This window comes from Thalassophryne amazonica, chromosome 5, assembly GCF_902500255.1.
Source record: "Thalassophryne amazonica chromosome 5, fThaAma1.1, whole genome shotgun sequence".
In the NCBI taxonomy this organism is placed as follows: domain Eukaryota; kingdom Metazoa; phylum Chordata; class Actinopteri; order Batrachoidiformes; family Batrachoididae; genus Thalassophryne; species Thalassophryne amazonica.
The window spans coordinates 60,108,309-60,123,426 of NC_047107.1; the positions used below are offsets into that span (position 1 = coordinate 60,108,309).

The window sequence follows — 15,118 nt, forward strand, 5'->3', positions numbered from 1 at the left end:
GATGAATTTGTAATTATAAGTGGCTTTCAGAACAATATACAAAACAAAAAAAGTGTGCTACTTGTTCAGTAAACATAAAATTATCTTACTTTAGTCTTTCACATAACATTCGCACCATGTTTAACATATCAGTCCACTTATTGAACTTTCAAAATAAGAACAACAGCAAAATGAAAACCCTTAAGTAAATACTGTCAGTAAGGAGGCGTGATCGCCATTTTAATTCCAGGCAAGTTAGTGATTTGCGTGCATAGAAGTTCAAGAAACAGGTGGAATATGCCGGAAAGCTGCGCATGTTGGCAAAGCCACAAACGGAGGAACAAGGGAGACAATATTCCTTTCATAAGTAAGTGGTTTTGGTTCTTCTTGTCACTTTGTCCGTAATATTTGGATGATAAACAGCTGTATGTCTCCTGTACCTGTGTCGCCCGATGACACGGACCATTAACTCTTCACTTATGTCTAGTTGATATTTTCCACTGCTAGACCAATGTCTAGTTAAAATACTTGTCGTTAGTGATTAAAATTGTTCGACAAGACTGGAGATTTTTTTTTAATTTGCACCTTAAAATAATGAGATTATAATGACCCGCGCTGTGCCGCTCATAGTCACACCCACACAGAGATGTGTACCCACACCACTGACTTCATGAATGAAACTCGGTCAATAAAGGATAATTGTGTAAAAATATATATACATAATAAATGTATTCTAATGGTTTTAGGAGCCGCGCTGCGTTGAACACAGCAGCAGCTCTGCCTAGCAGCGTAGCTTAACAACGCAGATCCGTGTAACTTTCAACACTAATATTGGGAATGTGTGTGTGTCAGAGTAAGTTTAATACTTTCCTGACATAATTTAATGTAATTTAATTTTACTGGCTCGATATCCAGGTCAAAATGGCATTTTAGTACGTATTTTGCAAGCATTTTTCTAGTGTGTTCAGTTGCGAATCTCCATTGAAAATGCATTAACATCCGTGTACTTCATCAATATTTTGCCCGGTTAGGAGACGTCATGTCGCTGTCCATGAAGGGACGTTTTTGCTTCAAAGAAAAAAAAAATACAGATAATATCATAAAATGTATTAAAATTGTAATCCCGCGAACTAATCCCCATTTTTACTAAATACGAGGGCTGTCCATAAAGTATAGGTCCTTTTTATTTTTTTCAAAAACTATATGGATTTCATTCATATGTTTTTACGTCAGTCATGCTTGAACCCTCGTGCGCATGCGTGAGTTTTTCCATGCCTGTCGGTGACGTCATTCGCCTGTGAGCACTCCTTGTGGGGGAGTCGTCCAGCCCTCGTCGGAATTCCTTTGTCTGAGAAGTTGCTGAGAGACTGGCGCTTTTGTTTGATCAAATTTTTTTCTAAACCTGTGAGACACATCGAAGTGGACATGATTCGAAAAATTAAGCTGGTTTTCAGTGAAAATTTTAACGGCTGATGAGAGATTTTGAGGTGATACTGTCGCTTTAAGGACTTCCCACGGTGCGAGACGTCGCTCAGCGCTCTCAGGCGGCGTCATCAGCCTGTTTCAAGCTGAAAACCTCCACATTTCAGGCTCTATTTGAAAAAAATAAAAAGGACCTATACTTATGGACAGACCTCGTATACTTGTAATCTGAATACATCTTTTTTTATGTAACTGTAGCGGAATACAGTTACCTTTTTTTTGGTATCTAATTACGTAATGCCGTTACATGTATTCCGTTACTCCCCAAGCCTGGTCATGCGGACGTACAAATAAAGTCTTACGGATATTCAGGTTTGGTCTGCAGCAGCTCTGTAATCAACCGTTTCTGCAGCGCGACTCACTTTGAAGCGTGAGCCATTGAAGCAATGCTTCGATCCACTAGTTCGTTGGTTCTTTGATTCGCTGCTCTTCAGAAACGGCAAGTCTGCTTCTTAACCCCTCTCAACACCATTAAAATACAGTGAGTCACTTTTGTGTGGATTAAAGTCACTAACTGGGACTCTTATCTTGTTGTAGTCAAGAAATGAGAATCGTCCTCCATTCCGTTGGCACAGCTCCAAACACTGCTGAGACAGAGTCCGGTTGGAATTAATAACTTCAAATGAATTGCTGCTTTAAATAAAATGAACCACTTACAAACGCTGTATTACAGATAAGAAACTACAATCCACTAAAATGTTTTTCCTCCCAAAATGAGACATGCTGTATTCTCTATAAATTACATCCTGACATGCTCAGGTCATGTATGGATAGACATTTATGCCAATAATGTCTAAAAGGAAATGCTTTTGACAATAACTACAGATTTTGTTTATTCCTATTTATGTCCAGAGATCAAGGATCCACCATGTAGAGTTTATTTAGGTCCAGAGTTTAAGGATCCAGTGACCAATTTCATATTTATTTACTTTAAGACTCAATAAAATGTTCAATTTCAATTTAATCAGCTTATAAAGCGCCAAATCACAACAAAATCCGTTTCAAGGTGCCTCACATAGAACAGTTCAACATAAAAAATTTAAATAAATGAATAAAAAATAAAAAATTCAAATACAGAATTAAAAACAGAAGTAAAAGAATAAAACAGATTAAAAAAATAAAAACTATTCATAGAAAGAGAATAAAAATAGCCTTTAAGTCTTGACTTAAATGTCCACGGATTCCGACTGTCTCATGGTCACAGGAAGACCATTCCACAGAGCAGGTGCACGATAAGAAAAAGCTCTTTGACCTGCTGACATAGAAACCTGTAAAGCCTACTTTTAGCACGCAAAAAATTCACAAGAGGTATCGATAAGGGAATCGATAATGGGTATCGATATCGATCAAATCTTATCAATACCCATCCCTAATAAACACAGGGGTGAAGTCAAGGATCATCGACATGCCAGTCTGCAACATCGGCACTGGCGAGGCGATTTTCGATACACTTGATGAAGTTCTGAGGTATGTTTTATTTTGTTCATTATATTCAATTTATTTTTCATTTTATTAATGTATTTCCACTAGTGACACACAGTTCTTGTTTGTGTAAAAATAACTAAATTTGACACATTCAGTTCTATAAAATGCAGCTTGACGCATGAATACTATATCTCTATTGTTTGAAATTCAACTGTGGAGGAATACTAATGATCCTGACTTTAATGTCATTGTGGCAACACATAATATGTGGACAAAAACCCAGGTATGTGATACCGCTATAAAGTTGTGTGTACTGTAATAAAACTGATTTTCGTGTGATTTGGAGGTTATAAGGATTTTGTGTCAATTTTATTTCTCACTTGGTTATACAGGTGGACCCTCAAAGGGGTTGACATGTACGAACTTTTAACTGTTGCATCACCAGTTATACAGCTTCATGGTGGAGTGGGATGGAGAAGGATTTTCTCAAAAAGAAAATGTTAACCTACAGTTTGCCAGAAGGTTGTATTAAATCCTCTCCTTCTCCACTTCACTATGAGACTGTGAGTGGACAGACAGAAGTTACTATGAACAATTTCTCCTATCACAGACACATGGTATGGTCACTCAGTTTTTCAAAACTGCCTCCTCCAGACAGATTACCATACAGCACCATACTGTTTGTATTCTTAAAGATTGATTTAAATGATGTCCAAGATATATCAGTGTCTTGGAAATGTTCATGTATCACCCCTGCCTTGTCTAAAGAAAACTGGCTGTAGAAGTGATGGTTTACTGTAAATAGGCACCACAGTCTTGTTTGAACCCTGCACGATATTGCGGGATTTGACCACTTATGGGGACAGCCACTCCATTGTGTAATATACGAGGGCTGTCAATAAAGTATAGGTCCTTTTTATTTTTTTCAAAAACTATATGGATTTCATTCATATGTTTTTACGTCAGACATGCTTGAACCCTCGTGCGCATGCGTGAGTTTTTCCACGCCTGTCGGTGACGTCATCCGCCTGTGAGCACTCCTTGTGGGAGAAGTCATCCAGCCCGTCGTCGGAATTCCTTTGTCTGAGAAGTTGCTGAGAGACTGACGCTTTGTTTGATCAAAATTTTTTCTAAACCTGTGAGACACATCGAAGTGGACACGGTTCGAAAAATTAAGCTGGTTTTTCAGTGAAAATTTTAACGGCTGATGAGAGATTTTGAGGTGATACTGTCACTTTAAGGACTTCCCACGGTGCGAGACATCGCGCAGCGCTCTCAGGCGCCGTCGTCAGCCTGTTTCAAGCTGAAAACCTCCACATTTCAGGCTCTGTTGATCCAGGACATCGTGAGAGAACAGAGAAGTTTCAGAAGAAGTCGGTTTCAGCATTTTATCCGGATATTCCACTGTTAAAGGAGATTTTTTTAATGAAAGACGTGCGGACGGGTCCGCGCATCGGGACGCAGCTGGCGTGGTTGCGGCGGCACAAGAAAAACACCTCCATGTTGATAACCATTTGTAAAATCCAGGCGGCTTTTGATGGCTTTCAGTGGAGTGAGTATATGAGAAATTGTTTAACAGCTGGACATGTTCCAACTTGTCCTTAAGGCTTCCAACGGAGGTGTTTTTCCTGTGGCGGAGCGTCGCGGCGGCTGCGAGCCAACGCTGCAATCCCTCCGCACATCTTTCATTAAAAAAAAATCTCCTTTAACGGTTGAATATCCGGATAAAATGCTGAAACTGATTTCTTCTGAAACTTCTCTGTTCACTCACGACGTCCTGGATCAACAGAGCCTGAAATGTGGAGGTTTTCAGCTTGAAACAGGCTGACGACGGCGCCTGAGAGCGCTGCGTGACATCTCGCACCGTGGGAAGTCCTTAAAGCGACAGTATCACCTCAAAATCTCTCATCAGCCGTTTAAAATTTTCACTGAAAACCAGCTTAATTTTTCGAACCGTGTCCACTTCGATGTGTCTCACAGGTTTTGAAAAAAATTTTGATCAAACAAAGCACCAGTCTCTCAGCAACTTCTCAGCAAAGGAATTCCGACGACGGGCTGGACGACTCCTCCCACAAGGAGTGCTCACAGGCGAATGACGTCACCGACAGGCGTGGAAAAACTCACGCATGCGCACGAGGGTTCAAGCATGTCTGACGTGAAAACATATGAATGAAATCCATATAGTTTTTGAAAAAATAAAAAGGACCTATACTTTATTGACAGACCTCGTATACACAGCATAACCTCACACGGGAAAAATGGTGTACTGTTTTGTTTTTGGCTGCAAACACCGAAGCAGTTGTGAAAAGTGTTTTTTTCGGTTCCCACTGGAGAAGGGAAGATGAGGCAAATGGGAGATGTCGTGTCCGTAAGTGTTAGCCTACACAGCTAACCAGAGTAGCTACGTTCTGTCGCCTGCAAAACCGCCTTGACACGTTTGTGCTCTGGGTCATAAGCAAACCGCAATTCATGTCCACTTTCCCACTGCATCATCACTTTTTCTTTGCATTTTCACTTTTGTTTGCCTGTAATTTGCCCAAAAACCCATTGAAAATGCTGTGGTTGGTCCCCCCTGGAGTAGAGAAATTACATCATATGCATCATATTTTACCCCTTTAGCACCCACTCTCAAACGAGACTGTGCTCCCCAATTCATGAAAGCGTGCATGTCAGCATTTTTGGTTTCACCATAAAAAAGCTTTTAGTTTTGTTCTTGTTGCCAAATACTTTGGACATTTTTTAAAATGCTTCAATTAAACAAATTGCTTTGTTTGCATTTATTTCTGACTGTACGTATATTAAAATGTGTACTTAAAATATTGGAGTACCAAAAATGTTGTCCACATGTTTACAACTAAAAAAATATTGATCATAGACTCATTCTCCCTCTTTCTCCTTGTTGTCTCAAAACTTCACTCTTTCAGCTAAACATTCACGGTGGACACAGTCTTCAGAACCGCTCCAGGCGTTTTGAAGAGGTAGTGTCAGAGGTTCCAGGCCCCGGGGCCTACAACGTGCTGCTTGCCTCAGGAAACATTAAGGCCGCTCTGGCTGATGGAAGACAGGCTGGAAGGCTCTGCAAGAAAATGGTAGGCTTTAGGGGGAAGCAGTGAGGGCAAAGTAAACAGGCAATTTTACTGTCAATAGTGACTGGCAGTGCACTGTTATTAACCTTTCCAGTCCATTATGTTGTTGGTATAAATTTGCTCAAATGTTACAGTTGTATGCAAAAGTTTGGGCACCCATGATAATTTTCATGATTTTCCTTTATAAATCATTGGTTGTCTGGATCAGAAATTTCAGTTAAATATATCATATAGCAGACAAACCACACTGATATTTGAGAAGTGAAATAAAGTTTCTAGTATTTACAGAAAGTGTGCAATAATTATTTAAACAAAATTAGGCAGGTGCATAAATTTGGGCACGCTTGTCATTTTATTGATTTGAATACATTTAGTACTAATTATTGGAACACAAAATTAGTTTGGTAAGCTCACTGACCTTTGACCTCCTTACACAGGTGAATTCAATCATGAGAAAGGGTATTTAAGGTGGCCATTTGCAAATATTTGTCCTCTTTGCATCTCTTCTAATGAGTGGCAACATGGGAGCCTCTAAATATCTCTCGAATGACCTGAAAACAAAGATTGTTCAACATCATGTTTAGGGGAAGGATACAAAAAGCTATCTCAGAGATTTCAGCTGTCAGTTTCCACTTTGAGGAACATAGTGAGGAAATGGAAGACCACAGGCACAGTACTAGTTAAGGCCTGAAGTGGCAGGCTAAGAAAAATCTCAGACAAGCTGAAGCGAAGGATGGTGAGAACAGTCATAGTCAACCCACAGACCTGCTCCAAAGACCTACAACATGATCTTGCTGCAGATAGTGTCTCTGTGCATCGTTCAACTATACAGCACACTTGCACAAACAGATGCTGTATGATGCTGTATGCAGAGGAAGCATTTTCTGCATACACACCACAAACAGAGTCGCTTGAGGTATGCTAAAGCACATTTGGACAAGCCAGCTTCATTTGGAATAAGGTGCTGTGGACTGATGAAACTAAAATTGAGTTATTTGGACATAACAAGGGGCGGCATGCATGGCTGAAAAAGAACACAGCATTCCAAGAAAAATACTTGCTACCAACAGTAAAATTTGGAGGTGGTTCCATCATGCTGTGTGGCTGTGTGGCCAGTGCAGGTACTGGGAACCTTGTTAACGTTGAGGGTCACATGAATTCCAGTCAATATCAGCAGATTCTTGAGAACAATGTTCAAGAATCAGTGATAAAGTTGAAGTTGCACCAGGGCTGGATCTTTCAACAAGACAACAACTCTAAACACTGCTCAAATTCTACTAAGGCATTCATGCAGAGGAACAAGTACAACGTTCTGGAATGCCATCTCAGTTCCCAGACCTGAATGTTATTGAAAATCTGTGGTGTGATTTTAAGCGGGCTGTCCATGCTCGGAAACCAACAAACCTGAGATGTTTTGTAAAGAAGAATGGTGCAAAATACTTTCAACCAAAATCCAGACTCTCATTGGAAGCTATAGGAAGCATTTAGAGGCTGTTATTTCTGCAAAAGGAGGATCTACTAAATATTGATGCATTTTTTTCTGTTTGGGTGCCCAAATTTATGCACCTGCCTAATTTTGTTTAAAGAGTTATTGCACATTTTTTGTAAATCCTATAAACTTCATTTCACTTCTCAAATATCAGTTCTGCTATATGATATATTTAACTGAAATTGCTGATCCAAACAACAAATGATTTATAAAGGAAAATCATGGAAATCATCAGGTGTGCACAAACGTTTACATACAACTGTACTTGCATCAGACTTACAATTTTTAGATGAGTGGCTGTTTGTACATGAAAAATGGACCTTCTTGTTCACTGTTATGTCAAAGAAAATTTGCAAAATTGATACCTGTAAATATTGGTATCATCTATCAGTGAAGTTTACTATCTAAATGTCATGGAGAGGTTCTTACAGACGTTGATAGGGGCCACAACACTTTTAAATTAAGACAGCATGAGCAAATGCAGAAAACATTTACAAATACATTAAATACTGTGCTGTCCTCACAAACACGTGTCTGTATGTTGCTGGACAGCCAGCGAACCATAAAGAAAACTCCGTACACAAGGCTTGCTTTTTCTTGCTTTAGTGAAGCTTTCTTGTTCACATACAAATGTAACAAAACGTATGATGTGATGTGTGGTAACTGTAACAAACAGAAAGAAAACCGCAATTACTAGCCTGAACACGCAAACTACAGGCAATTAAGTACTGGCCATATCACAAATAAAACCAAAACTTCGAAAGTTAACACTACATAAGTAGTTTGATGCTTTGTACACGTAAATACTCACAAAGACGAAAATTTCCCAAGGTTCAAGTGTTTAGAACAAGTCAGCGTGTCCATGAGGCTGTTCAACCACGTTTGCATGCACTGAGAGGAAAAACAACAAAGATTGTCCATGATAGACAGGAGTGCTCACTCTGCTGCTACTAAAACGATCCTCTCTAGAGACGATGTCTCACCTTGTTTTCCCTTAAACATATTTTCAGAACTTTTCCACCATAAATTATACAATGTATTTATAACCAGTTTTTAACTCTTCCACAAATCCCAATTAATATAAACATAAATTTAAACCACGTGAAATTATTACTGTCTTAAACATATAGACATGACACTCCCCCCTTGATATAATAAAATTATATCACCACAAGTACCAAATAACGCAATAAAACATTTCAATGTTACATGTCATCAGACATATTACTCCATGTCTGAAAGGGGAACGATAACCTCGGCGATGGGTCTAAGGAACACCTTTGCAGTCCCTTCTTTTATGATCCGCACTTCCACCTTGCGGACTTAAACTGTCACTGCTGGGCAGAGTTTTTACAAGTCCCATGGGCCATTCGTTCCTGCTTATTTGAGCATCCTTCAGCAGTACAATGTCTCCTTCTTTAACATTTGGTTTGTTGTCAGTCCATTTTATGCGTTTCTGTAAGGTAGACAAATATTCTCCTTTCCACCTTTTCCAAAACGTATCTGCAAGATGTTGTACTTGTTTCCATTGCTTTTGAAAGAGCTGTGCTGAGGAAAAGTTTCCAGATGGGGCGGAGACAGCACTTGATTTTTGTGTGAGTAGCGTTGCTGGAGTTAATATTGCTGGGCAGTCTGGATCGGTTGATATTGGAACAAGGCCTTGCGTTAATGATAGCCATTACTTCAGCCATAAACGTGCTTAGAACCTCATGAGTGAGGCACATCTGAGTGTGTTTCAACAACATTGCATCTAGGATACATCTAGCTACTCCTATGAGACGTTCCCAGGATCCTCCCATATGTGACGCATGTGGGGGGTTGAATGTCCATGAGCACCCCTTTTCCTGGAGGTACTTTCCTACTGCTGTGTTGTCCTTGTCTAGACCCAATTCATTGCAAGCTCCTACAAAATTAGTCCCTCTGTCTGAGCGCAAGAGCTTTGCTGGGCCATGAATGGAGAAAAATCTCCTTAAAGCATTTATAAAACTGTCTGTGGACATGGTTTCAATCAGTTCAATGTGTATGGCCCTGGTTGACATGCATGTAAAGAGAACAGCCCATCTTTTGCTCTGAGCTGTACCCCCTCTAGTACGACATGTGACAATAGTCCATGGACCAAACACATCCAAACCCACAGTAGTAAAGGGAGGTTCAGGGTTTATCCGTTCTGCAGGCAGATCTGCCATTTTCTGCACTTGCATTTTACCTTGCAATTTGCGGCAGGTGACACAGTTATGTACAATAATAGAATATAATAATAGAAGATATGAGTGGTTTACCTCCAATTATCCATAAACCAGCACCGCGGACAGCTCCCTCCGTAATGTGTCTTCCCTGATGGGCTGAATGTTCATGGAAGTGTCTTACGAGAAGTGCGGCGACGTGGCTGCCAGAAGGAATGATCAGAGGGTGCTTTTCCTTGTCTGTGAGGTCTTTGCAAATAAATTTGCTTTCTCAGTTAGAGAATTAGACTCCATTCAGACTGGAATTGGTAATCTGCCTTGAGCGAGATTGGGGCCCAATCTGGATCAAGCTGGATAGTTTTTTTTTCTGAATGTGATTGTTTTCTGTTGGGCTGAGTGGGATTCGCCAAGGACTGAACACAAATGCTGCCAGAACTCACCTAGCTCAGGGATCATGACATCAAACTTCCTTGCCACATCCATGTGCCCACAGTGTCCTCTCTGCTGTGGTGGCACTACAGCGGCAAGGACAGCAAACTGCTTTCACATGTCGGTGTCAGCCGTCACAGTGGGTATAGCAGAATTCCTGTCATCTTCAGTGGCAGATTGCATGATAACGACTCAGACTGTAATTTATTTCATTGAAGTTTCACTGAAGTAGCATTTTGCACAATGTTATATTTTAACAGGAAACCCTGGCTCTGATGGCAACTTAAACAAGAGCAACTGGAGATTTCTGATTTCCACCAAGGGTTGACGAGGACTAAAAATAAAACATATGTGATTCACATCATGACCTAGACTTTACCTTGATCCGGATTCCACAACACAATACAATAATAACATACTGATCCAGAATGATCCGACTGATCAAGATGTTGCAATCTGATATTTAATTCACAAGCTGAAACTAAATACTGTCTTCCTGATCTTGGTTTTACATCGTTATGTCGTATCTTTCTACTGCAGAACCTGAATATTGATCTGTGTGCACAATCCCGCGACAATGGTTTCGTGCACGCTTGTGTGCATGCGCATGAATACAGTGCGAGCACGTGAGAGGTGTGATATCACATCACTCTCACACAGCAGTGGAAGCAATCACGCTGGACATATGCTCAACAAAATATAAACGCAACACTTTTGGTTTTGCTCCCATTTTGTATGAGATGAACTCAAAGATCTAAAACTTTTTCCACATACACAATATCACCATTTCCCTCAAATATTGTTCACAACCAGTCTAAATCTGTGATAGTGAGCACTTCTCCTTTGCTGAGATAATCCATCCCACCTCACAGGTGTGCCATATCAAGATCCTGATTAGACACCATGATTAGTGCACAGGTGTGCCTTAGACTGCCCACAATAAAAGGCCACTCTGAAAGGTGCAGTTTTATCACACAGCACAATGCCACAGATGTCGCAAGATTTGAGGGAGTGTGCAGTTGGCATGCTGATAGTAGGAATGTCAACCAGAGCTGTTGCTAGTGTATTGAATGTTCATTTCTCTACCATAAGCCGTCTCCAAAGGCATTTCAGAGAATTTGGCAGTACATCCAACCAGCCTCACAACCGCAGACCACGTGTAACCACACCAGCCCAGGACCTCCACATCCAGCATGTTCACCTCCCAGATCATCTGAGACCAGCCACTCGGACAGCTGCTGAAACAATCGGTTTGCATAACCAAAGAATTTCTGCACAAACTGTCACAAACCTTCTCAGGGAAGCTCATCTGCATGCTTGTCGTCCTCATCGGGGTCTCGACCTGACTCCAGTTCGTCGTCGTAACCGACTTGAGTGGGCAAATGCTCACATTCGCCGGTTCACACTGTTCAGGGCAGATGGCAGACAGCGTGTGTGGCATCATGTGGGTGAGCGGTTTTCTGATGTCAATGTTGTGGATCGAGTGGCCCATGGTGGCGGTGGGGTTATGGTATGGGCAGGCATCTGTTATGGACAAAGAACACAGGTGCATTTTATTGATGGCATTTTGAATGCACAGAGATACCGTGACGAGATCCTGAGGCCCATTGTTGTGCCATACATCCAAGAACGTCACCTCATGTTGCAGCAGGATAATGCACGACCCCATGTTGCAAGGATCTGTACACAATTCTTGGAAGCTGAAAATGTCCCAGTTCTTGCATGGCCGGCATACTCACCAGACATGTCACCCATTGAGCATGTTTGGGATGCTCTGGACCGGCGTATACGACAGCGTGTACCAGTTCCTGCCAATATCCAGCAACTTCGCACAGCCATTAAAGAGGAGTGGACCAACATTCCACAGGCCACAATTGACAACCTGATCAACTCTATGCGAAGGAGATGTGTTGCACTGCATGAGGCAAATGGTGGTCACACCAGATACTGACTGGTATCCCCCCCCAATAAAACAAAACTGCATCTTTCAGAGTGGCCTTTTATTGTGGACAGTCTAAGGCACACCTCTGCATCAATCATGGTGTCTAATCAGCATCTTGATATGGCACACCTGTGAGGTGGGATGGATTATCTCAGCAAAGGAGAAGTGCTCACTATCACAGATTTAGACTGGTTTGTGAACAATATTTGAGGGAAATGGTGATATTGTGTATGTGGAAAAAGTTTTAGATCTTTGAGTTCATCTCATACAATATGGGAGCAAAACCAAAAGTGTTGCGTTTATATTTTTGTTGAGTGTAGGTACATAAATCAACGAAAATGTGTGAGGACAAAATAATGAGAGAGCACAGAACATCATAAGAACAATGAATGTACTGTCTAAATGCAATACAATGATGTTACTGGTAATGATTCTGTTCTCACTGTAAAAAAACAAAATGCACACACACACACACACACACACACACACACACACACACACACACACACTAAGGCAATGTTTAATATTTAATTCCTGGTATAAAGAGCGGGCAATACAAGAATGATCCTCTTCCTGTTCCTTAATGTACAACTCCAAATCCATTGAAGTTGGGACGTTGTGTAAAATGTAAATAAAAACAGAATACAATGATTTGCAAATCCTCTTCAACCTATATTCAATTGAATACACCACAAAGACAAGATATTTAATGTTCAAACTGATAAACTTTATTGTTTTTGTGGAAATATTTGCTCATTTTGAAATGGATGCCTGCAACACATTTAAAAAAAGCTGGGACAGTGCTATGTTTACCACTGTGTTACATCACCTTTCCATCTAACAACACTCAAAAGCTCCTTTCGGCCAAATACGATCTAAGCTACTTAAGTGCAGTACCCTGAATGCCAATAAAAGTGTGTGTGGGGGGGGGGGGACTGTCACAGTTTGGCCCAGATCTGGGTTGTTTTAGTTCTTCCCCTTTCTTATGCCCACTTTTTGCCCCTGCTTTGATGTTTTAGTTTTATTTTTTGTCATGTATTTATTCATTGATCTGTTTTGCTTTGTCACTTTGTTTCTTTTCATACTTCAACCATGGTTCAGTTCTGTTTTGTTTGGTTCATTCAGTCTGTGTTTTCATTGTTTATCATTTAGTTATCATCTGCTTATTTTTGCTGTTCACATTTCTGTTATCTGTAGTACCTTAATATCAGGTTATCTCTTAGTATCTGTTTTACTTCGTTTATTTCTTAGTCTGTTTCAGTTTAGTTTTGTCTTAGTGTTTAATTCCTATTATTCTCTGATCAGTTTTTATGTAGTTTTTCTTCTGTGTTTATCTTCTGGTTTGCCTTTCAGTTCTGTTCTAGTTTGTATTGATCATTAGTTGTCATGTCAGTAATTCTCTTCACTGCTCACTTACACCTGCTTACCATCCTGTCTTCGTCTGCCCCTTGTCTGCACTCATCTCAGTTGTCATGTATTCACACCCAGCTTCATTGGTATCACTGTCTCCCTCTGATCACTGCGCTCTTGTCCTGCACCTGCACTTCCTTGTCACTGTTGGCCACGCCCCATTTGTCTGTCATTTCCTTGCCCACTTGTCACTGCCTTTGCTTGCATCTTTTTTCCCCTCTTAGATTCACCTGACCACACCCCCTTCCAGGTCCTTTCAGGCCACGTGCATCTCATTATCCTATTACCACCTGTTCTTATTTAAACTGCTTCTGTTCATGTCCTCCCTGCTCGTTTGTTGATTTCAGTCACTTACCAGCAGTCTGTCTTGTCCTGTTTATGCCAAGCCGTGTTTTTGACTCTGCTCAGTGTACCGGATCCTGCTTTTTTGCCTCAGCTCTGAAAACCCAGTTTGCTCGTGTACTGACCCTGTTTGAGAGCCTGCATTTGTGTCCAGCCTCTGTCTGTGCCTTGCCTTCACTCACCCTGACAGGATTATATGATTGACATCCATCTTGCATTTCAGGGGGTATGTAGGCCTCCGGTGCCTTTTCAGTCCTCCTGCGCCTTTCACACGAGGCGCAGGGGGAAATACACAAGACATGCACACATGGGGTTAATGTAGTGTATACGTACACTGACTGAGACCCTCTTGTTGGCCTGAACAATGAGGTGAGGCTTCAGGGAATTGAAGTGGCGCAGGATCCAGGTGTCCCTCGCAGGCAGCTCACTGGATCCTGCACCAGAGGGGGCTTGCTTCAGCTTGTCGTACCTTGTTCTCATGTTGGCGTACCACTTCTTGAGGTACTCCATGTCATTGCCCATCTTCCTGGCCTTGTTTTCCCACAGCGCATTCTTCAGCCCCTTCTGGACATAGTGCGGGTGTTTTATATTTAGGAGGCATTCCTGCTGTGGGGCTTGGAGCTAGTCAACCATCTCCTGCTCCTGCTCCTTTGCGAAGTTGGCAGTGACCAGCTCCTGCTTCCTCTTCACTGGACACATTGCTCCAGGACATGGGCGGCTGTGCGTGGCGGGGATCCAGGGGGATGATATGGACACAGCTTCTGGCTGTGACAGCGGTGGTGTGACCTGTGGCAGCCCAGGTGCTGGCTCTGCTGGGCCTTCCTGCGGTGTGGCTCATCAACCCCATCCATGGCCGCGGGCGGGGATGAGGTGCTTGATCTTGGTGGCCCTCTTTTTCTGCAGGCGTGGTGGGATTCAACTTGTGGTCTTCTGTGTTCAATGTTATATCTTTTTTGCTTTGTTGGGCAATATCGATTGTGTGATCCTCAATGTGGACACTGGTTCGTGTACCAGTTGGCCACCTTCTTATTCTGTTTTGGTGTTATGTGCAGACGCAGGTTGAGGAGCGGACCAACGTCTGACCGAACCCAGCGCTAAATAACCAGAAAGCTGTTCCAAAAACAAAACAATTTTATTTCCCTCCTGTGCAATAATTGGTGTACAACATAAATGTGCGGTTGTCTGGCGAGGTGAAGGACAGCGCGCTCTCCATCCCAAATGGCTCAAAGCTCGGCGCTCTCATCACTGTTCAAATATACTGCGTAACAAAATACCAAATTACTGTTAACACTTATTCAGACAATCATCACCTCTGATGTGTGCTGACAGCATGTGTCCCTCACCCGTCCTC

At 41.6% G+C, this 15,118-nt stretch overlaps 1 protein-coding gene across 1 annotated transcript in view; it reads left to right on the top strand.

Annotated features, from left to right (window-relative positions):
- Positions 1-3,473: 3,473 nt before the first annotated feature.
- The window catches only part of LOC117509961 (sperm-tail PG-rich repeat-containing protein 2-like), a 54,125-nt gene continuing 42,480 nt past the window's right edge, over positions 3,474-15,118 (top strand). The window contains exons 1-2 of the mRNA XM_034169569.1: positions 3,474-3,503; positions 5,811-5,975. Of these exons, the coding sequence (XP_034025460.1) occupies positions 3,474-3,503; positions 5,811-5,975 (195 nt within the window). The remainder of the gene's footprint in view (positions 3,504-5,810; positions 5,976-15,118) is intronic.